The sequence below is a fragment of the Pelophylax lessonae genome (genome assembly GCF_965119305.1).
Source record: "Pelophylax lessonae genome assembly, chromosome: 10".
In the NCBI taxonomy this organism is placed as follows: Eukaryota; Metazoa; Chordata; class Amphibia; order Anura; family Ranidae; genus Pelophylax; species Pelophylax lessonae.
The window spans coordinates 180353032-180377697 of record NC_138777.1 but is presented as its reverse complement, the minus strand read 5'-3'; the positions used below and the strand labels follow the sequence as shown (position 1 = coordinate 180377697).

The window sequence follows — 24666 nt, the reverse complement described above, 5'->3', positions numbered from 1 at the left end:
TGAGATTCTCCCAATAGGTCAAGTCTAAAATGATACAGACCCTGCAATTTTCTTCATTAGAGCCCTGCAGATGCAGCAGCTGACTGATAATTATGAAACCACACCCATTAGATTTCCTTACCACATGGGCACAGACAAACATACCGACATTTCTTCAGAATAACAATAGGTAGGAATCTGCAACAAAGTTTGTTAAAACTCTTGTAATGTACATAGATCACTCAGAGGGCAATGTTTTTTTTTTTTTTTTTCAACAAAAGTGAAGTTACTCTTTGATTTAAAATAGCTCAAGCTCTGTCATATTTGACCTAACTAACATCTAGTGGAACTATTGCCTTCTAAAGTCACCTAGTTAGCAAATAGAGTCCTCCTGTGTGTAATTTAATCTCAGTGTAAATACAGCTGTTCTGTGATGCCCTCATAGGATTGTTAAAGAACCTTAGTAAACAAACAGCTTAATGAAGGCCAATGAACATACCAGACAGGTCAGGAATAAAGTTGTGGAAAATTTTAAAGCTGGGTTAGGTTATAAAAAAATCCCAAGCTTTGAAAATCTCATGGAGCAATCCATCATTCAAAAACGGAAAGAGTATGGTACAATTGCAAACCTACAAAGGCATGGCCATCCACCTAAACTGACAGGCCAGGCAAGGAGGGCATTAATCAGAAGAGCAGCCAAGAGGCCCATGGCAACTCTGGAGGAGCTGCAGAGATCCACAGCTCAGGTGGGAGAATCTGTCCACAGGACAATCATTAGTTGTGCACTCCACAAATCTGGACTTTATAGAAGATTGGCAAGGAGAAAGCCATTGTTAAAAGAAAGCCATAAGAAGTCCTATTTGCAGTTTGCGAGAAGCCATGTGGGAGACACAGCAAACATGTGGAAGAAGGTGCTCTGGTCAGATGAGACCAAAATTGAACTTTTTGGCCTAAAAGCAAAATGCTGTGTGGCAGAAAACTAACACTCCACATCACCCCAAACACACCACCCCCACCGTGAAACATGGTGGTGGCAGCATCATGTTGTGGGGATGCTTTTCTTCAGCAGGGACAGGGAAACTGGTCAGAGTTGATGGGAAGATGAATAGAGATAAATACTGGGCAATCTTAGAAGAAAACCAGTTAGAGTCTGCATAGGACTTGAGACTAGGGCAGAGGTTCACCTTCCAGCAGGACAACGACCCTAAACATACAGCCAGAGCTGTAATGAAATAGTTTGGTTAAAAGCATATTCATGTGTTAGAATGGCCTAGTCAAAGTCCAGACCTATATCCAACTTTAGAGTGGTCAAGACTCGAAAATTGCAGTTCACAGATGCTCTCCATCCAATCTAACACCAAGAAGACTTGCAGCTTTAATTACAGAGAAAGTTGGTTCTACAAACTATTGACCCAGGGGGGCTGAATACAAATGCACGCCACACTTTCTAGATATTTATTTGTAAATAAAATGTGAAAACCATTTATCATTTTCCTTCCACTTCACAATTATGTGCCACTTTGTGTTGGTCTATGATATAAAATCCCAAAAAAATACATTTATGTTTTTGGTTGTGTAGCACTGCCCCCTAGAGAGCTGCTGAGATTTACACTTTCTGGATTCCCCTGGGTTACCCTTAGCAACTGATAGCAGACAAACGGCATTGAAAGTCCTTGGCTCAGTCAATAATCAATCCAGGGGATGTTGGTTTTTGTGCTTTTTTTGAGAACTGGGATAGGAGAAGGGATGAGTGGGATACTCCAACTATGAACTATGCACAATATTTGGGACAACTAGCTGTAGTGTGCGGCAAGGCCGCTGCTTCACCTTGCCACTGAAGTGAAGATGTTTTGAAAGGTTCCTTATTTAATTATACAAAAATTGGGGGAAAAAGGGACGGGAAAGGACCACAAGAAAATCACTCAAACGCCCTAAGGATCCTGGGGCGTGAGGATGTGACACCAAATTCAAATATAACCATCCAAATACCTAACTGCGTGTAGCTGGCGAGCCAGGCAACTGAAAACATGTAAAAAAATGAACAGAAAGAAGTTGCATTCAAGGCTCAAACAGGGGTAGGTGGTGGATAAAAAATGTACTTTATTGAAACAGGTTAAAAACTGCAAAGGCAATTAATGAGTGCAAGGTACAGTGGGAGTGTGAAGCCTCCTCTCTATCACTCACCTGGGCACGGAGGGTTAACCCATACTGCATATACCTTCACTGGGCCACCTTCATCTACCTCTGGGAACTCAGGAGAACTTTGGTTATGGCCCCCACCCTGAATTGGATCAGTACCTCCTCATAAGGCAGACCCCTGGGCAAGTTCCTCTATACTCATGGACACTGTTTTTCCAGAGTCACCATTGCCTCCAAACTCCACTTGTCAGCATCCACTGGACCTCTGCGTTCAGCAACACCTTCAGGTTCACCAGGCCAACTGCCTGTGACCACCTTTCCCAGATGCAGAAGGAGAAACAGTCATACTCTCCTTCTGGGACTTGGCTTCCCGCCCAAAGACCCCCCACCACATGTGCCCCTGGCTTTTATAACATATCCCAGGATGCACCACTGCTTGTGCCAACCCACTGGAACAGCCACAAAAGCCTGTGTGTCACTGGCTGGGTTTCCTCCACTGTCCAACATGATCCCCTATTGGACACAGTGGGGACACCCACTCAGACCGGATGAATCACACATGGACACATGCAACAGGCCTGACTAGAAATCCTGCTCCCTGATAAGCAGAAGAGCAACTAGGTTTTACCTTCCACTCTCCTGATAAGCAGGCAGAGCAAATTACACTCCCTTCCTAGCACCTATCTAGGAGTGTTCTACAGTTGTAACATGAGAAAATGTGTGGAAAATTTCAAGGGGTATGAATACTTTTATAAGGCACAGTATATTCAGACAGCTGCAAGCACCCATGGCTGCCTGAATACTCAAACAGTGGCTGCAACTGATAGAACTCGGACACATTTTGTGCCACGTATGGTAAACCTTATGCCCCATACACACATGCAGATTATCTGCAGACTTTTGTCTGCAGACTTACCAAAACCATATAATATGAGGTCAAACCTAAACACTTTCAATTTGTATGCAATCTGGCAGGCCCTTGCACTACATAGAAAAGGTAAATCTGAAGACAAAAGTCTGCAGATAATCTGCACATGTGTATGGGGCATTAGATGCACTGCACTTTGTCACAGCTGGTCAGACACAGCTCCTCTCTACCTGTGCTATACAGATCGGTGTGAGGACACTTGTACTGAGGGGTATGACTATTAAACATTTTTTGGAAAACTCACTCAAGTTCGGTTTAGTAACCATGAGTTGCATGGCATGATCAATTATTTTGTGTACAATTAGGCACCATCACTCAAGTGTGCCTAAAGCCAATATATCTATATTTTTAAAAGGAGAAGGGATCAGATTTGCTCATTATATACACACGCTATTGCTTCCTGGTTTTACCTTCCTTATTGTCATATTTCATGGCAATTCTACTAGACTGTCTATTTAACTTAAAATGTAGGCATACTATCTTTTCTGATAACAGGACAATTGCCTGGAGCAGACAATTGCTCAGGAGGGATTCCCCTGTCAGCGCTGTCTGTGTAGATGGGGGTTCCAGGAAAGAAATTTGCACCATGTATCGTCAGCCTAAGACAATTCAATCAAGGCTGCCCGTGGTAGGTGCTGAATAAGGTGGTAAGGTAACATGATCTACTGGTTCATGCAAAGTGTTGATTTTAGCCAAAAAATCCCTTTTGAATACATATGTGCTTCTATCATCTTACCGTATATGTGACCGTGTTGTCATTCCGCATTACTGTAATGTCTCGCAAGTTCCATTCTCCTATGCTAAAGAAAGATGATTGCGAAAGGTTACGTACTTTTTCAGAATCATATTTCTCTATTATTTGAACACTCTCACCTGCAAAGAAAAGAAAGAGATCATAAAATGGTTGTAAGAAACTGTACTGAGGCTTTTTTAGATATTTTTATCTGTGCAGTTCATAATGAAAGATATTGACATTAGTTTACTAAAGTAGTAAGGCCTTGTTCGCACCACGGTGCAGAGACATGAGTTTTCCTGCATGCATTCTGCCAGAGCACAAAGAAAACAATTGTTCCCTATGTGCCCTGTGTTCACACCGCAACACTAGTATCACGTGCAGATTTTTTCAAAGCAGGAATCTGCAACAGGTATAAAACTCATTGAAATACACATGAAAACTGATGTAAACTCGTGGAAGTGAAATCTGCGCATTTTTCCATCAGTTTTTTTTTTTTTGCACACATGGTGCGAACAAGGCCTACAGGTTGTTCAATGAGGATGAGGTTCAGGTTTTTGATGGAACCAATGGGTTCGAAATTCATGATCCCAGCAAATGAATACAGAAATTCTCCAGACTGAACTCTTTATAATCATAACACACTGCCTGGCCCTTGACCCTAGGTCAGCAGGTTTAGAAGGGCCAATATGGGACCTTTGAATGAGTCGGTCCCCTCACTATAAAAGGGTCATAGCAGCCATACTGACAATGTGCTTTCTGTGATAGGCAAATCATAGGAAGTGCTCCTGACAAACTGCATAGGGAGAGAATAGTGTGGGGCTTGAAGGCACTGGTAGGTCTGTTAAAATAGACATGAACCATTACTAAATGTCATGTAGGTAGCAAATTGCTGAGCATCATAGATAATTGGGGGTGGGTGTTACCTTTTTTCATCTTTTGTTTGATTTCAATGCTGCTGATGTCCTGCAGCCCTCATACAATCTGTTCCCTTCAACATGCACTGCAATGATAACAGGATGCATGTTGCTTTTCACAGGGCGTATTTTCTAAATATTGCTAGCTGCAATCGTTTTTTTCACAAGCCTTTTTTTAAATGGTGAACATATGGTGAATATGCCTGGGCAATGTTCATCAGCAAAACAGGTTATGGTTGCGCTTGAGAGAGCATGTGACAGGGTCATTTACAGGCAGGAAATTGTTGGAGACAGTGGCAGAGAGCTGTCATTGCACAACACAAAATGTCCTACCTTCATATCAGTATCACCAGCTGTTATTATCATAAAAGGTAGCAATTAAATGTAGACTTTCATAGTGGCATCATGTTAAATCTTAAAAGATTGTAGTGGTTGGGTGTACACCTACTTTAACAAATTATTCTTGAGTTCTTTAAATTGCAGTACTAGGGTACATTTTCTCATGTGCCCTCCTATTAAAGGATTTACACCCAAAAAGCCTTTTAAAGACCAATATCTGCCTGCAACAACTTATTAAAAGCTAGTTCTTCAATTGTTATCATATTGGCGACTTGTTCTATTAATTGTGATATTTCCCTTATTTTCTTAGCTTTTCCCCAGAGTCTTAGCTGGGGGTGATTAGAGTCAATCATGCTAATGTTGCTGACAGTCCACCTAAAAACTGCCTTTTTACAGTACCTCACTCTATCCTTTGAAAAAAAAAAAGAGAAATACTACGGGGGTCTCTTTAGTGCCAGGCACCCAGGGCATCTCCTGCAGGGTGCCTGGGTCCCCAGCCCTGCAATCAACTTCCAGTGCAGTCACTTCAGCAGCCAGCATCTCTCCCCGCTGGATGGCTTTCTGCAATTCACTTTAGAGCGTTGTTGCATATTGCATTCTCACTTGAGTCATCCTTATATTTTATTTATTAATGTTGTTGTTTTTTTTACTTTCATCCATTATTGATTTATTACATTTATTAAGGATATTTATTCAGATGATCACTTAGCATCTTATGATTTTGCAATCACATTGTTTTATCAACTATTTTGATAAAAATGATTTAATCGTTTAGGAATAGCGCAGCACCTCTTTTATATACACCAATAATTTTTTTAGTCATTTCTCATAACTTAGATCCTCCAGCTCCCTTCTTAGTTTCGTTGCCCCTCTCTGGACTCTCTCTGTTTCAAGGACATTCTTGCAGAAGATTGCCGACCAAAACTGGACTTCATACCGAACCAGTGATTTGTAAAGGGGTAGAATTATAGTTTTATGTAGTGAGTATATATCCTTTTAAATGCAGGATGATAGTCTGCTAGCTGGGTCTGTGATCTACAAGGACCCCCATATCTTTTACCTTCCTCAATTGTCCCAGAGGTTCTCCCACTAGTGCGTAACTCGAATGCATTTTTAGCTCCCAGGTGCATTACTTTACACTTTTCAATATTATACCTCATCTGCCATATATCTTCCCACATCTCTGTTTTAACTAGGTCTTCTTGTAAAGCTGCTATAACCTGTTGCAATTACATTGCCCTGGTTAGATTGTATAGTCATTAAACACTGAGATTGAACTACTTATTCCATCCTATATATTTTCTATCCTATATATATTTGAGCACACTGCTTAAAATGTTTGACCATTCAGAAAATATGTAATTTATCATCACCCTCTGGATGTGCTCCTGCAACCAGTTTTCTGTACATAAATTAAATGAAAAGTTTGTGATGTACTGTATCAAATGCCTTAGCAAAATCTAGATACACTATATCAACAGGCTTATCTATATTCAAATTGCAGTTCACCTCCTCACAGAATGTTAAAAGGTTGGTCTGGCAAGAACAGATTTCATATTGGTACCACATTTGTTTTTGCTGGTATCATTCCAGTCAGTATGCTGCCCTTAAAAAGTAGGGTCAATGGTTTGGCTATAACATGGCTAAGTTCTTTCAGAACTCTTGGGTGCAACCCATCTGGTCCTGAGGAATTATCCACAGTAAGTTTTTCTAGTCTTTTTTGAACACAGGTTTCTTTCAGCCACAAGGATACATTTAATATACATTTTTAACATTACTATGTTGTTTATTACACCCCTCATTTTCGGTCAATTAAACTGAGGAGAAGAATGTATTTAATACAGTTGTCTTCTCCTTGTCAGTTGTGACCTACTTCCCCTGATCATCTTTTATGGGGACAATATGTTCTGTCTTGCTTTTATACTATTAATATATTTGAAAAAAATGTGGGTTTTTCTTTTACTCGCCCCAGCAATGTATCTCTCATAATCTATTTTAGCTCTTGCATTTCCTATTGCAAGCTTTGTAGTTTTGGAATGCTGCATGTCTTAAAATCCTTTTTCTATGCATTTTGGACTGGAAACCCCTCTCCCTTGTGTTTTCCTTCTTAAAGCATGGCATACCAAAGTCCCTATTGATGCACAGCCCCCCCTACCCATTACTGAACTTACATAACACAGTTGGGCTAACACAAAAGATCCTCCATGTTACAGCACTGCCCTGTGTCATAATTATGCAGAGAAACCAATCAGCTTCAAGGTTTTATTGCTAAAGCTTAATTAAACAAGCTGAGGAACAGCTGAAAGACAAGGAGAGCTTGCACATTGGAGGAGGGAAAAGGAGTAGATACAGCTAAAAAAAACATGGCCGTGTTTGTTATTTTTAGTGGCAGTGGACAAAGAAGACAACATCACCAGAGCGAAGAGAAAAAAAAACACCAGGGGAAGAAGAAACAATGGAGGAAGAAGAAACACCAGAGGGAGACGATACCACCAGAGAGAGAAGAAACACTGGAGGGAGAAGAAACACCAGAGAGAGAAAAGGATGAAGCAACAATGGAGGAAGAAGACACAATTTTTAATAAAGGACTTGTCAAAAACTGTCTTTTGTGTTTTGTAACTCTACATTTTTTTTTGTGAATCGGTAGGGGCTCATTGTACCCCATACTTATTCACATAGGGGGAGCTGGGATCTGGGGGTCCCAATGTTTAAGGGTGCATCCAAATTCTAATCAGCTCCCTGCCCGCAGACCCCCACAACCACCACCCAGGGTTGTCGGGAAGAGGCCCTTGTCCCCATCAACATGGGGAAAAGCACCCACACCCCCCACGTTCAGGGCAAGCGGCTTGGTATGGTTCAGGGGGGGGCGCTCACTTGTCCCCTCCCTTTCTTGACCTGCCAGGCTGCATGCTTGGATAAGGGTCTGGTATGGATTTTAGTGTGGGTGTGTCCCCTCCAAATCCATACCAAAACAGAAGGGCCTAGTATGGACCTGAGAGCTGCCCCCACACATTTATTTTTCACCATTTTTTCTTTTTTTTTTTTGCCGGCAACTTTTTTTTCCAATCAGCTGTCAGTGGGGAACCCCGCTTAGAGCTGATGACTCATCGGTTGTTAAGGACGCGGCGGCCAGCTGTTTATAGCTGGTTGCTACTGGAGAGCGAGGCAGCTACATATCATTCTGCCAGTGCTACTAGCAGTGGCTGTAAGCAGCAGCGGAAATTAAAAAAGTTCCATTTATTTATTGGATGAATTGATTATTGGATGTTGTATATTTTTATTGATTTTATACTATTCATCATCACTCAAGATTTCCTGCACTTTAATAGTTTCCCACACCTTTCAGTGTGTTATTGATTATTTGACATCTTTATCTATTTATTTATTCATCTTGATTGGTTTCTTCACCATTCTAAAGGATTAGCGCTGATTCACCCCTTCCTTTACGATTTATTTGTATTTTGTGATAAATACAGAATTGGCTGCTTATTTCCTTCTATGTTCGTTTTGAGTCCGTCATCTTTATCCATATTTTCCCTCTCATCTTTTACCCGCTTAGCAGCGCATAGGTTTCATTCTCTTTATCTAAAAAAGTTCCATGGCTGCAGTGCTAGCTATTGCCACTTTGGGCCCAGAGATATGCTATGGACTTTTATTTATGTGCGCAGTTTGTGTCAGGGCACGGTAGGTCCCCCCTTTCCTGCACACACTGCACCCAAAGATGATATGCCACTTCTTTTAATGCTACGAAAACATTTTTAATCTTTTAAATGTACAGCTTTCATTAAAACAATTCCTGGTGTTCCTGCAAATAAGGTCCTTATGCAAGTCAGGGGTGCAACTAAAATTGTTAAAGATCCTTAGGCACCTTAAGTAGAGCAATGATGCCACTGTGGCAAATGGTGGGTGTGGCAAATTTGCACTTAATAGTGAGGGGACCTAAAGGAGTATGGTTAACCAAAACCTAAGCCTACTTTTCTCTGGTCAAGAAAAAGTAAGGCAACGAATGCAGGGGTCAGGAGTAAGTAACAACCAGGTCACAGAAGTAAGTACACATAGAATGCAGACCTCAGGGGTACATAGTGCATAGAGCTCAGGAGTAAGTCATGCATGGAGTGTAGGAGTCTGGAGTAATTCATGAACAGAAAGCAGAGCTCAGGAGTAAGTAATGGCCAGAATTCAGGAGTAAGTAATGCACAAAGTGCAGGGGTCTGGAGTAAGAAACATACAGAAGGCAGAGCTCTGTAGTATGTAACACACAGAAAGTGCTGGGGTTAGGAGAAATACAGTCAAACAATGTACACATATGCCATAGTTACTATACTTATATTGTATTTCAATTATAATCCCAATTTCTAGAAGTGACAGTATCACAGTCAGCCATAAACCTCAGTACAAAGGATCATTATTAAAAAAAATAAACTCTTTTATTACATAAGGTTTTCTGCACACAAAAAGCCATTACTTTGCCTGAGTCTAAGAACAACTTCTTTAACCGCAGCTGTTAAGACAATGAACACTTTAGCCACGACTAAGTAGAGGGTGTGAGAGAAAAGAAGGAGAAAGGAAGAAGATGGGAAAGGGTTGGAGAACCAAAGAAGGTGGTGAGAGATAGGGGGTGGTAAAAAGAGGGTGAATGGGAGGGGGGGAAGATGGGGGGGAAGAGTATTCAGAGTACAGGATCTGTTCACAGCTCATCAATTCTCCCAGGGCACAGGATCAGTCACCAAGGTCAGGCAGCATACAGGCAGGCAGCATCTAAGCTGACTTATTAAAAGAGAGTCGGCTTTGGTGTAAAGGCACAGTATTTATTGATGCACATCACTCTAGCAATCAAAATGGTGGTGTACATTTACTTAGTTTAAGGTTGGGTTTTTTATGTCATGTAGAATGAAGTCTATAAAGGTATAATCAGGAATACTCTTGGTTGTTTTATTTATATCATCATAGGGAACATTACAGACTTAATACATTCTCTAATTGACTCAACCTATGAGGTTAAGAAACTTACTTTTCTCATCAAACGTTTTGAAGGACAGATAACACTCCTGGATGTCAAAAGGGTACATGAAAATATTAAGATTGCAGGTGCTCACAATCTGTAATGGTTTGCTATCTTTGATGGTTCCATTATAATTAATATTGTGGTACAGAATAACAGGATTCTTGGTATCTGCCTCAGTCCTGCATAATAAAACATGTAATGAAACAAAAATTAGTTTTAGGTCAAATTTCAATTTATCTCATCAATAAAGTTCATCCTGTCCCTGAGCTATAGAAATGCTTTATCCTTACACACACAGAGGAACCCTTGAGATACATTTCTGGTCTCGAGGAATCCCTGCTAAAAATTAAAAATCTACAACTCATGACACATTAGTGTGACAGTCAGTGGGAAGAATGCTCCTTACTCTTGTCATGATTGGGAAGACTTACCTCCTTACAGATAGCTAAAAGGAAAAATTGTGTCATTGGGAACTTATCTGAGAGGCAGAAATTACCCATTGCTCAAGGAACCCCTAGCAACCTTTGGATGGACCCTAGGGTTCCACAGAACCCTGGTTTAAAAGCCCTGTTCTAGACTGTTTAAAGTGTAACTATGTACAAGATAGCAGCAGAGCGTTGTACCTTGTTAGCCATCAAAGAAAAATGCCTGAAGAAGAGCTCAGCAGGCTTCAAAAGCTGGTATATATGAGAATGAACAAATAAAAATGTAATACAATATGTTGGCTTATTTTACTCTCTAACATATATTAGAATAAATATGTAATCTTTTGCATTGTTTGAAAGTAATACAATGTAATCTGGATCTTCTCTTTAAGATGTTATGTACATTTTAGACTTACATTTCATAAATATAGATGTCTGGTTGCCAGATGTCAAATGACCCAAAAAAGCTTTCAATCCCACAATAATCTTTTGGATTCCAGGATATATATTCATTTTCCCATTCCTGCATCATGAAATATAAGAACATTTGTATGTTAAGCAGTTTATAGTCATGCAATTTTTATAATGTTTTGAACCCAGGGCTTATCACCTAAGATGGGTTTAAACGGTATCATTGATCTGTGAAGGTTTGGATATTTCCACAAATGCATTTTGATGTGCTTTAGATGTATTTTTTCTCCTTATTTACAGTCTGACACTTGTAAGTATGGATTTACACTTGGTTGTATCTGTGTGCTATATGCAAAATAAAATGTGTATAACATAATGAGGGTTTCCATAAGGAACTGCTCACTGGTAGCCAGGTTTTTTTTTGTTGTTTTTTTTTTTACCACTATCTTCTGTACAATCTTCTGTATGTAGAACTTCTCCTTCCTGACTTGAAGAGATACTGTCACCTTGTCCATGCAGGGCTAAGTGACACTGTCTCTGCAAGGGCCCAGCAATACTTACCTTGGCAGCATTCCCACACCACATCTTCTTCCATCACAGCGAGTGCGATATCCAGTACTTCAGGGTATAGGAGAGCATAGGGTAGGGGCAGGGATGGAATGGGACTAATTATGGCACAACTATTGCACCATGCCGAATGACTGGTGAGGCCAAATTGCAGTACCAGTGGGAGGGGATTAAAATGGTATGGTTAAATAAAACTTATGCCTACTCTACTTCTGGTAAAGAGTGTGTAACGTTTAGGTCAGGCGTGTGTAATGCATAGTGTGCGGAGGTCAGGAGTGCGTAACGTACAGAGTGCAGAGGTCAGGAGTGAGTAACGTACAGAGTGCAGAGGTCAGGAGTGCGTAACGTACAGAGTGCAGAGGTCAGGAGTGAGTAACGTACAGAGTGTGGAGGTCAGGAGTGCGTAACGTATAGAGTGCAGAGGTCAGGAGAAAGTTATGCACATAGTGAAGAGGTCAGGAGTAAGTAACACACAGGATGCAGTGGTCAGGAGTAAGGTACATACAGAGTGCAGATCAGGAGTATGTAATGTATTGAGTGCAGAGGTCAAGAGTTAGTAATTGGATACAGTAATAAAATAACCCCCAGCATTATTGGATGCAGAAACTGGGATCTGTGTGTGAATATAATGGGAAAGCATGCAGCCCAAAAGCCAAGCTTGCTTTTCTGAGAAATTAGCATTGATGTTTTTATAGTTACATACTTACATAGAAGGTAAGATTGTATAAAGACACAGGTCTTTTCAGAGTGTGTGTGTCGCTACAAATTCCCAAACCCTTGTATATTGTGTTTGCTGAGAAACTTGTTCAAATGTTTTTTTAAAGTAAACTATGCTCTGAAAAGATACCACGTACCGTGGAAGGGAGTTCTGCAATCTCACTGCTCTGACAGTAAAAACCCTTTACGCAATTTATGATTAAACCACTTCTAGCATTTCATGCTTCCAGTGCTTCATGTTGGGGCCACATGTGTTCTTCAGAGATCTTATAATAGACAGTTTTTTCCTGACACTGTAGTCACCATTGATAAATATGTATATTGTGGTCATATTCCCTCTTAAGTGACATTTTTCACCAGGCAAAATAAGGATAGTTTTTGCAATTATTCCTTATAACTTAGAGATCCTTCATCCTCTTATTGATTTCATAGCCCTTCTATGAACTCTATATCAATTTATTGCATACATAGTTTTAGCTCCCAAGTGCATAACTTTACATTTACATTTTTTTCTATATTGAATCATACTATACAGTGGCGTAGCGTGGGTTGTCAGCACCCGGGGCAAGGCAAGTAATTTGCGCCCCCTAACCCGCGGGATTTTAGCACTCGAGTCTCTTCCACTAGATTAGTTAAAGAAACCCTTACCCCCTAAGCACATGTATTGTTTGTTATGAAAATACTGATGTAATTAAAGTAAAATGCATCTAAATACAAGTTTGAATGACCAGCGTGCCCCCTTTCAATGCAGAATGACCAGCGTGCCCCCTTTCAATGCAGAGAGACCAGCGTTCCCCCATTCAATGTAGAGAGACAAGCGTGCCCCCATTCAATGCAGAGTGACCAGCGTGCCCCCTTTCAATGCAGAGAGACCAGCGTGCTCCCTTTCAATGCAGAATGACCAGCGTGCCCCCTTTCAATGCAGAATGACCAGCGTGCCCCCTTTCAATGCAGAGAGACCAGCGTGCCCCCATTCAATGCAGAGAGACCAACATGCCCCCTTTCAATGCAGAGTGACCAGTGTGCCCCCTTTCAATGCAGAATGACCAGCGTGCCCCCATTTAATGCAGAGAGACCAGCGTGCCCCCATTCAATGCAGAGAGATTAGCGTGCCCCCATTCAATGCAGAGTGACCAGCGTGCCCCCTTTCAATGCAGAGAGACCAGCGTGCCCCCTTTCAATGCAGAATGACCAGTGTGCCCCCTTTCAATGCAGAATGACCAGCATGCCCCCTTTAAATGCAGAGGGACCAGCGTGCCCTCATTCAATGCAGAGAGACCAGCGTGCCCCCTTTCAATGCAGAGTGACCAGCGTGCCCCCTTTCAATGCAGAATGACCAGCGTGCCCCCTTTCAATGCAGAATGACCAGCGTGCCCCCTTTCATTGCAGAGAGACCAGCGTGCCCCCTTTCAATGTAGAATGACCAGCGTGCCCCCTTTCATTGCAGAGAGATCACCGTGCCCCCTTTCAATGCAGAATGACCAGCATGCCCCCTTTCAATGCAGAGAGACCAGCGTGTCCCCTTTCAATGCAGAATGACCAGCGTGCCCCCTTTCAATGCAGAGAGACCAGCATGCCCCCATTCAATGCAGAGAGACCAGCGTGCCCCCTTTCAATGCAGAGTGACCAGCGTGCCCCCTTTCAATGCAGAATGACCAGCGTGCCCCCTTTCAATGCAGAATGACCAGCGTGCCCCCTTTCAATGCAGACAGACCAGCTTGCCCCCTTCAATGCAGAGAGACCAGCATGCCCCCTTTCAATGCAGACAGACATGCATGCCCCCTTCAATGCAGAGAGACTTACCTGCATTCTCTTCAGTTCCTCACATCTCCTCGAGTCCTCCCGCCTACTCCTCAGCCAAAGGCATGCGTTCGCCTTTTGGTCAATCAGGAAGCGGGTCTCATGCCAGCTTCCTGATTGGCCGGAGGAGGATCCGTGTGACAATAGTGAATTTTCATTCGCTACTGTCACACAATGGGTGGGCTCGGGGCGCACTGCTCTGCACCCCGGGTCCACCCTTTTTTGAAGCCTATTAGAGCCTCTGGCTCTAATCAGGTGATTAAAAAAAAACCCACTCCATGACAGCGCCAGGCTGCTGACTCACTCGCTGCTAAACTGACTGAGCAGTAAGGAGAGACGGCATAGGTGGGGCTTGGCTTGCAACGCCACCCCACCCTACACCAATGGACAGGTGAGGCACAGTCCACCCCCACCCGACCCGCCATTTTCAGCCATAGGGCGGCTGCGCTGGACATCTCCCAGCCTAAAGATGGAGGCAGCCGCAGACAGTGTGTGAACTGTGTATGTCAGAGTCAGACAGACAGAGTGACACTGCGGATGCGGATGCGCCCCCCCCCCCAGATGTTGCGCCCGGTGCGGCCGGCCCCCCCTGCACCCCCCACGCTACGCCACTGATACTATATAGCTTCCCACTCCTCTATTTTATCTAGGTTTTCTTGTAGAGATTCTATATCCTGATATGAAGTTATTGCCCTACTTACCTTGGTATCATCAGCCAATACTGAGATTGAGCTATTTATTTCGGTCATTGTATCGTTTATAATCAAGACAAACAGTACTGGTCCCAGGACAGAACCCTGGGCACTCTGTTTGCAAACCTATACCAATTGTAAAATGTGTTTATTACTACCCTCTGAACAAGTTCCTGTAACCAGTTTTCTATCCATGTACAATGCATCCAGGAAAGTATTCACAATGCTTCACTGTTTCCACATTTTGTTCTGTTAATGCCTTATTGCAAAATGGATTGAATTCATTATTTTCCTCAAAACTCGACAAACAATACCTCACACTGACAATGTGAAAAAAGTTTATTTAAAAGCTTTACAAATTTATTAAAAATAAAAAATAAAAAAAAATCACATGCACATGAGTATTCACAGCCATTGCTCAAAACTTTGTTAAAGCACCTTTGGCACCGATTACAGCCTCAAGTCTTTTCGAGTATGATGCTAAAAGCTTGGCACACCTATTTTTGGGCAGTGTCTTCCATTCTTCTTTGCAGGATCTCTCAAGCTCCATCAGGTTGGATGGGGAGCATCGGTGCACAGCCATTTTAAGATCTCTCCAGAGATGTTCAGTCGGGTTCAAGTCTGGGCTCTGGCTGGACCACTCAAGGACATTCACAGAGTTGTCCCATAGCCACGCCTTTGTTATCTTGGCTATGTGCTTAGGGTCGTTGCCCTGTTGGAAGATAAACCTTCACCCCAGTCTGATGTCCAGAGCGCTCTGGAGCAGGTTATCATTAATGATGTCTCTGTCTTTGTATATTGCTGCATTCATCTTTCCCTTGATCTTGACTAGTTTCCCAGTTCCTGCCACTGAAAAACATCCCCACAGCATGATGTTGCCGCCACCATGCTTCCCTGTAGGGATGGTATTGGCCAGGTAATGAGCGGTGCCTGGCTTCCTCCAGGCATGACACTTGCCATTCAGGCCAAGTAGTTCAATCTCTGTTTCATTAGACCAGAGAATTTTGTTTCTCATAGTCTGAGAGTCCTTTAGGTGCCTTTTGGCAAACTCCAGGCGTGCTGTCATGTACATTTTACTGAGTAATGGCTTTCATCTGGCCACTCTACCATACAGGCCTAATTGGTGGAGTGCTGCAGAGATGATTGTTCTTCTGGAGGGTTCTCCTCTGTCCACAGAGAAATGCTGGAGCTCTGTCAGAGTGATCATCTGGTTCTTGGTAACCTCCTTCACTAGGGCTCTTCTCCCCTGATCCCTATAGGAAGAGTCCTGGTGATTTCAAACTTCTTCTATTTATGGATGATGGGAACCACTGTGCTCATTGGGACCTTCAATGCTGCAGAAATTTTTCTGTACCCTTTCCCAGATCTGTGCCTCAATACAATCCTGTCTCGGAGGTCTACAGACAATTCCTTGGACTTCATGGCTTGGTTTGGGCTCTAACATGCACTATTAACTGTAGGACCTTATATAGACAGGTGTGTGCCTTTCCAAATCATGTACAATCAACTAAATTTACCCCAGGTGGACTCCAATCAAGTTGCAGAAATATCTCAAGGATGATAAGTGGAAACAGGATGCACTTGAGCTCCATTTTGAGTGTCATAGCAAAGACTGTAAATACTTATATACATGTGTTTTGTTTTTTTTTTTTCATTTTTTTTTTTTTTTAAAGTTTGCAAAGATTTTAAACAAACTTTCACATTGTCATTATGGGGTAATGTTTGTAGAATTTTGAGAAAAATAATGAATTGAATCCATTTTAGAATAAGGCTGTAACATAACAAAATGTGGAAAAAAGAAAGCGCTGTGAATAATTTCCAGATGCACTGTACATACAATTTACTCATTGGAAATAAACGTTAATTTTTCAATTAAGCAATTGTGGGGTACTGGATCGAATGGTTCAGCAAAACCCAGATGTCCACTGGCCCACTGGCCTTCCTTCATTTAAATACTGCTTACTTGTATATATAGTAGGTTGTTCTGAGAAGAACAGTGCTTATTAAATCAGTGATGGTTGTATGATACCATTTTCGCAGGAAATGTTTTTAATATTGTCCCTTACCATTTCTTTTAGTACCTTGTATACTATTGATGTTAGGCTGACTAGTCTGTAGTTACCTGGTGTACATCTTAAGAATATAAGTGCCACATTTGCTTTCTGCCAATCAGATGGTATATTACCAGTCAGTAAAGTGTCCTTAAAAATTAGAAACAATGGTAGGCTAAACTCTTCTAGGACTTCCAGGGTAAAAGCTATCTAATCCTGGAAATTTATTTGCATTAGGTTTTTCTAGCCTTTTTTTAACCCCAGTTTCTGTCAACCACAATGGTACATTCAGTACATTGTTATTAGTATTACTGTTTGTTTATTAAATCCATCTTCTTCCTCTTTATAAACTAAAGAAAGGAATATATTTAATACATCTGCCTTCTCCCTGTTGTAATGGAAGTAATGTTGTTGTAATAGCCTGTTACTACAGTATGTTTATTCCCGACAAAGACTAGCGTTATTTCCCCTGAACTGGGTAATGACAGCGGAAGTATTCAATAGCGACAGAAGCATCCCTGGCTTTCTCTGAAAAGTTCTGTCCCACTAGTCATGAAACAAGTCCGCTCTCCATATTGGATTCCCTCACCACCAATGAAATCACATCTTTGAAATACTTTATCCACACTCTGGGACCTTGCAAAAAGGATTATCCCAGAAGGATCAGGCAGAGGCTAGCCTGTACAGAGAAAACGGCACTGTAAAGCTCGACTCCTATAAAGATTGCTCCCAGGTGACCATTTCGGATATATGTGTCGTATGATAGAAAGCATTTAACTGGTAGGATTACCAGGTGAAAATACAGGAAAAGAAGTCTAAAAAACAAAAAGTCTACCTCATTCATAGACTAATAAGCTGCACTCTATTGATATCTTGAGTTTAGATATGCTTTAAAACAGAACTAACTCTCTCAATCAACGTGAACTCTTCTTAATCCTTATGCTACTAGCCTTTGTAGATAGGAAGGTATACCATTTCAATATTATTTTATATTTCATATAGAATAAAAACAAATAATTCCCAAATGGGAGGAAAAATATCTTGGTACAAGCTCAATTACCCTCAAGACCATTTGGTTGCAATGAACACGTGCCCATTTATTGGTTTTGTAAGCTCTTCATAAACAACTTACTGTATTGTATATGCACAAATCAGGTGTATTTAATTCTATAACTTACAGCCTATCCTCTACAGAACATAATAGAAGATAAATGAGCCTTGAGATAAGCTAACAGTACAATATTTGTTGGTGCTGAATTAAAATACAGCTAAAGAAAGGAGTGAGAGGGGAAAGAAGTATGTTAAAGAAAATGAAGTGTAGTTAAAAGGAGGGATTTACCAGAACCAATAGAGAAGGTGTTTCCAAAGCCTCACCAGTCCACTGACATATATCAAGTCCTAGGATCCCATGTCTTGTCAAACTTGGTTTGATTTTATTGGAGCGGGCATGTGAGTTTGTCATTGATCATAATCCAATTTATAATCCATTACCATTTCTCTTGTATCCTGTCTGCGGTGGCGATCCGAGGTCCTGCACACAAGGCTGACTGTGAAGTTCCAAACTGCCTGAGCGGTGTACATCTCTTTCTCTGTGTCTTAATTTTTATTTAACATAGTGAAATACCACCATTGACTGATTCCAGCATCGTGCAATTACAATTCTTGTAGCTAGTACCACATAAGAGATCTTGTAGCCTTTTTTGGGATTTCAGTATTCAGTTTTTGAAAAAGAGCGATTTTTGGTGATCTGGGAACATTTACTCCCATTACTGAGCAAATTAAGTTAAGGATTGTTATCCAGAACCTGGTTAATTTGGGACACTGCCTCTATATATGAAACATGATTCCTGTGTGGCCGCAATTTCTGAAGCAATTCGAAAATGCTTGCAGGTACATTTTTGCTACCATAATTGGCACCAGGTACAATCTTAGTAATGTTTTATAATTAGATTCTCATAGAGTTGTATTGATCCAAGAGGACATTATAAAGTTTCTATAGAGACCCATTGGGAAGAGTGTCTTTTTATAACAGTGTAAGCTATCTGAGCCGTATGATGGTATGCTACAATGAAGCATTGGCGTATTTAACGTTAACCTATTAATCCGGGTTTCCTATGGCCCCAAACATATTGGCTGATTTTATTCCATAGCCTTTTTAGCTCTCCTCTTGAGACTGCTACATGAACTGTTCTAAAAAATAAAGTAGTCTAGGTAGTATGTTCATTTTTATGGAATGCATTTTTCAAAATCAAGAAAATTATAAACTGGACCATTGCAACTAGAACTCCACCACCTCTGGCTCTGGCCCTCAGCTCCCCACTCAACATTGTCACTTCTAAAGAGAGAAGCCTGAGAGAAGTATTACAACAGAAATACAGTATGTGTCAACAATATCAACTGAAATACCAGTAGTTTGCAGTGTAGAACTGCTGTATATAAAAACTACATACATAGACCCTTTTGATCTAGGGTAAGTATAAAAAATGAAGGGCAAAACATCAGGACCTCAATAAAGAGGATGGAAAAAGAAGAACTAATAGCGCAATATGGCCCCTCAAAGACATGTCCATGAACCACAGGACTAGAAAAAAAAAGGGGTGGGGGGGGCAATCTAGCATCAACCGACCACACCAATGTTGCTGTAACAAAGGATTAAAGGAGTTTTAAAGCCAGAAGGTTTTTTTTATCTTAATGCATTCTATGTATTAAGATAAAAATCCTTCTGTGTGCAGCAGCCCTCCTAATACTTGCCTGAGGTCCTTCTCTGTCCAGCGATGTCCATGAGTGTCTCAGCTGACTAAGATTTTCCTTCCTGAATGGATGAGACACAGCAGCAGTGCCATTGGCTCCTGCTGCTGTCAATCAAAGTCTGCTAGCCAATCGGGGGAAGGGGACGGGGCCTGGTCGGGCCCGTGTCTGAATGGATACAGAGGGCTGTGACTCCGCCTGGGTGCCCCAATAGCAAGCTGCTTGCTGTGGGGGCACTCAACAGGGGGGAGGGGCCAGGATTACAGAAGAAGGACCCGAGAAGAGGAAGACCCGGGCTGCTCTGTGCAAATCCACTGCAACAGAGGAGGTAAGTATAAAATGTTTGTTATTTTTATAGGTAAAAAAACAACTTTAGACAGATAGAAGCAAGGGAAAAAAGGAAAGAAAAAGGAGGTAAGAAGAAGAGAGGGGAGAAAGAGGAGAGTAGTAGGAAGTCTTGGGGAGGCGAGGGAACCATAGTGTGCCACAGTAAAGTTCCAGGGGGAGATTTCGCAACAAAATAAACTATGGAGTGCAGGTTCACACATGCGATGCGGGAACCCTGTGAATCCACTGCGGGTTCCCGCATCGCACTCGACTAGCAGGCAGTTCGCACTGCCATATACAAATCACTGGGGCTGTCAATACGAAGTTAATGACACCCCCAGATCAGTTCGCATATCGCAGTGTGAACTGTCAGTTCAGACATGAATCGGATCGCATAGGTGCGGACCAAAAAAAGGGTCCTGTGCGACTATGGTCTGAATGCAATGTGAATTCAGCCATACAATCTGTGTGGCTTAATTCGCTACGCACAGACATTGCATGTGATTTGCAGAGCAGTGCACTGCGAATCACATGCGATGTCTGACATCTCATATATGTGAACGAGGGCGTAGTCATAAACGAAGGGGTAAATTTGCTTTAAACGATTAAAAATAATTAAATAGCATTTTCAGTTTGTGGTGCTTGGATACAGTTTGGTTCCACTTTAAATACATTCAGTTAAATTCATATAGGCCCAAAGGTGTTTTGAGAGCTACCCTGAGGATCTTTTTACAAATGGCAAGATCATTTTCTTATGTAATGTTAACTATCACAGAACATATTTTTAGCATATTTAGGCAGAGAGAAAAAAGTATCAATGGTTCTCTTACCAGGGTAAACCATAAAAATGTTGTCAGCGTCTGTGTGTTTGTATCCTGAAAAGAAAAAGGTATGGAAAAAGTTTTCACTTTGGAACACCACATGTAAACATTTGCTATTTGTACATTTTGCATATTACTTCTCTCAGTTGCCCACAAATAGGGGGCTTGATGGATGCCCCTATTTCAGAGAGCAGGAAAAGTGTATTTCAACTGATATTTCCAAACAGATGACAAGTGGTAGTCGGTTAAAGGAGCGCAACCAACAGCATAACCGGTTGCAGATACGAATAGCAAACATTTATGCCCTGAAGAAGGGGGAGTCTCTATTCCCCCGAAACACGTTGGCTTTAACATGTTCTGCTACCAATAAAACGACAATCTTTTGATCCAAGTGGGATTCTTATTGCTGATTTTGGGCGCTCCTTTAACCAACTACCACTAGAAATTTTGGAAACGAGCACTAGGCCGTATCTTAAGGTAGCAGCCCAGACCCCTTAACAAGGGTCCACTGCTTTTTTTCATCCAGTCAGGCCAGATTGATTGGGAGTTAATTTCCCCAAGTGGTCCTCTCTCACCTACCACCCACCCACAGACCATCTATCGAGCAGGTCAGTCCAGCGCAGCCATCAACTTTTCAAAAAAACTAAACAGGTGACAAAACACAGATATCATGCTGCACTAGGGTTACCACCTTTTCATCAAGCCAAACCTGATCGCTGTAGCCACGTACTGAAAAATTGTATTTTTAAGGGGGAACACTGTGGACTCTAGTGTAAAGGGGATCTCTGATGTCAGGGGGTTTGGGCTCACCAAACCTCCCACTTAAACCTACATCAGAGTTCCCAGCATTCCCCCTTAAATTAGGGTTCCCAAAGCCCCCCTTACAGCAGAGACCACATGGCACCCCTTACATCTTATTCCCCTTTTGCATTCCCTTTTTGGCTTTTTTCTTTTTCAATCCATTTTGAACCAATGTTATTATTATGATTCATTAACGTGAATATATGGTGATGTAATCAATGTGTTCACACAAATCGAGTAATTCAACCACTGCTTTGCTAAGCACTATTTATGTGGTTGATGCGGCTGTAGGATTTATGCACTGATGTTTTAATAAATTCTCAATAAATATTTATATGTTATCATATTTTTTGATATTTTCGTTTTTTTTTTCGACTGCCTTAAAAATCCCAAACAAGAGGAGACAAACCACATGTACTTCTAATGATCAAATGGGATGATGGCAATCATATGTCACACGCAATATGAGGGTATAACTTTTGTCACATCTGAGTCCCCTTTACCTTAGTGTACTCACTCGCTTGGAGGCAAGAGAGAGAAGGGAAGATGGGGGGGGGACGACTTCAGTCACTAACATTGGATGGTGAGCTTACTTCAAAAATCCAGCCAACATATCCCTTTCCTGAAGCACAGAATGCTGGGGATTGGGGTGTGAGCAAACAGAGGGGTATAGGCAGAAGGAGGAGGAGCAGATCAACCTGACGGGAGTCACTTTGATTGGGGGGCTTGTGGAACCCAGATTACTTTAGAAAGGTTGGAAAACTCCTTGTCCAGCTTCCCCAGCCCCTCTTATGTGTAAGTCACCCTGTGTCTATTAGGGGCACAGGGTGACCAAGAACCCCAGTCTGGTCTGCACGAATCAGACTCGCTGTACAACCACACTTGACTCAGCCTTTGGTGTTACCCCGGTTATACTTGGTTCTATATGTGGGGTTTGTGTTGAAAGAGTGAGGGGCTCTTTCACTTGGGACAATAATATTTCTGGACAATATCCCTTAGGAAATATATGAAGATGAACAGTTTGACTTTTCAGATTGCTAGAATATTGCAGGAGACCCTTGCTAGTGGGGTGGGGTTGGTTATCGTTAAGTACCTGCATCCCATTGTTCTTCTATTGTTGTTCTGTCTGCCTTAAGATAAACCTATTATGGGATGTATATGTGTATGTGGATTGGCTGCTAAGGGGGGGGGGGGGGGGGTTGTCCCACAGTGTATATCTGTTTGTGCCTGTGTTTCAATAAAGAGTTAGTTGCTTTCAGATACATACAAGCTAAATTCAGGCTAGTTTTTGTATGTAGGGTGGCTGGAATATCTATATATGTCCAGCCTGGAGGAAGCCATATACTGACGGAAGCCCACAAGAACAGTGTGGGTCGGAGGGTTCCGTTACACCCTCTCTCCTCTCCTTTCCGCGTATGAGGATGTTGCCAGTGTGCACACCTATGCACTTGGCGGTTGTGGTACTTGGTGAGCCACAGTCCTTTCTGAATAATGTGTCTGGGTTTGAGGTGGTCTAAAACCCGGACGCACGATTCAAAACCTGAACAGTCCGGGTGAATCCTGGACTGCCCATGTGAATCCCGGACGGGTGGCAACCCTATGCTGTACTATACTACATGAAGATATCCACATCTTAAATAAACAATCCCCATTCTGTGCAAAAAAAAAAGTACAACAGAATGACCCTGTAAAAGAAGAGATTTTCTACCTGCTCTTTTGGCAACTCCAAACTAGAAGAGCTATAAGCGCCACTGGTATCCTACACTTCCGGTTGTGTTGGAGACCAAAAAGTGTTGAATGTCAACAGCACCCATAGCTCTTTAGGAAAGTGAAGATTTGACTCATCTGCTGCCAGAAAGCAAAAAATCTCTTCTTTTTACGGGGGTTTTTTACCGTAGTGACCAAGTCACTTGATTGATGCAGTTCAGTTTCTATTGCTCTCCCAGTAAAACTATCATAATGCTGAAGTATTCAATCAATTTTCTTGTAGTTATCTGTGCCAATACTCCTCCCACAATTGTAATATGAAGGTGTCACTGTCTCCAGGTAGACTTGTATATTCTAAACTATGGATTCATAGGTAGCATGAAAGAATCAACTGGTTTTGTAAAAGCTGCAGATATTGGACAGAAATTTAAATTCTTAGGCATCACGCACACTGGACGTTTTTACAGCTGCTTTTTTTTTGGGCTCCAGAAGTTTTTTTTTTTGCAGCCAGTAAACTCCCCAGCATGTAATCCTATGTGTCCATGCCCACATAGACTGTTATCAGTTTTTTAAAGGGGCGTTTTCTGGCTTTAAAAAAAAACAGAACTAGTGTGTTTTAAGAGGGGTTTTTCAGCTGTAAAAACGCTCTAACTCTGATAAAAACTAATAAAAGCTGAAAAACGCTGAAAAACATGACTATTCAGCATTTATCTGCCTTTTTGAGCCATAAGCTTTTGTGGGAGTAAAGTTTTGCTAAATAAAAAGCTAAAAACCCTACAAAATGCTGAAAATGCTCAAAACTCATTCTACAGCTACAGCTTTCTATAGCTAATGCTACTGGCGTTTTTATAACATCCAGTGTGCATGAGGCCTTAAAGTGTTATTAAACCCACAACAGTAAAATCAATCTGTATGTGCAGTAAAGCATGTTTGTTATACTCACTGGGGAACCTAGGGGGGTAATTCTCTGCAATATGTAAAAAGGCTGTTTGATCCTGTCTTCTATGAACCTCCCCTTCTTTCACTGTCCCCAATATATCTACTGATAGAACAGAGCCTTTGGAGTCACTGTGCACACACTCAGTTTGGTGTGTATTGCTAAAGAGCTCCTTTTTTTTTTTTCTTGGGAGGGTGCATGTGATCAGCAAAGGGCCAATCAGCACTGTCCAGACAGAGTGTCAGGGGTTCTGCAGCCTCATAGAACAGTCACAGTAAACTGAAAACTCCACCACAAGTCCTTCTAGCTCAACCCATAAATTAAAAAAAAAAAAAAAAAAACCCAACCATACAATCCCATATACAAAATCCTATACCCGCAGTTGATTCAGAGGAAGGTGCAAAAACCCCCGCAAAGCATGATCCAATTTGCTACAGCAGGGGAAAAAATTCCTTCCTGATCCCCCGAGAGGCAATCAGATATTCCCTGGATCAATTTTACCTATAAATATAAGTACCCATTTATATTATGTACACCTAGGAAAGAATCCAGGCCTTTTTAAAGCAATCTAGTGAGCTGGCCAGAACCACCTCTGAAGGGAGTCTATTCCACATTTTCACAG

General features: G+C 41.7%; 1 protein-coding gene across 1 annotated transcript in view; it reads right to left on the bottom strand.

The window, feature by feature from the left end:
* LOC309565541 (5-hydroxytryptamine receptor 3A-like) overlaps positions 1 to 24666 on the bottom strand; it is a gene marked incomplete at both ends in the record, with an annotated part of 64900 nt that overhangs the window by 17798 nt on the left and 22436 nt on the right. Inside the window, 4 exons of the mRNA XM_082270499.1 lie at positions 3783 to 3919; positions 10047 to 10219; positions 10882 to 10988; positions 20609 to 20653. Coding sequence (XP_082126625.1) covers positions 3783 to 3919; positions 10047 to 10219; positions 10882 to 10988; positions 20609 to 20653 — 462 coding nt within the window. The remainder of the gene's footprint in view (positions 1 to 3782; positions 3920 to 10046; positions 10220 to 10881; positions 10989 to 20608; positions 20654 to 24666) is intronic.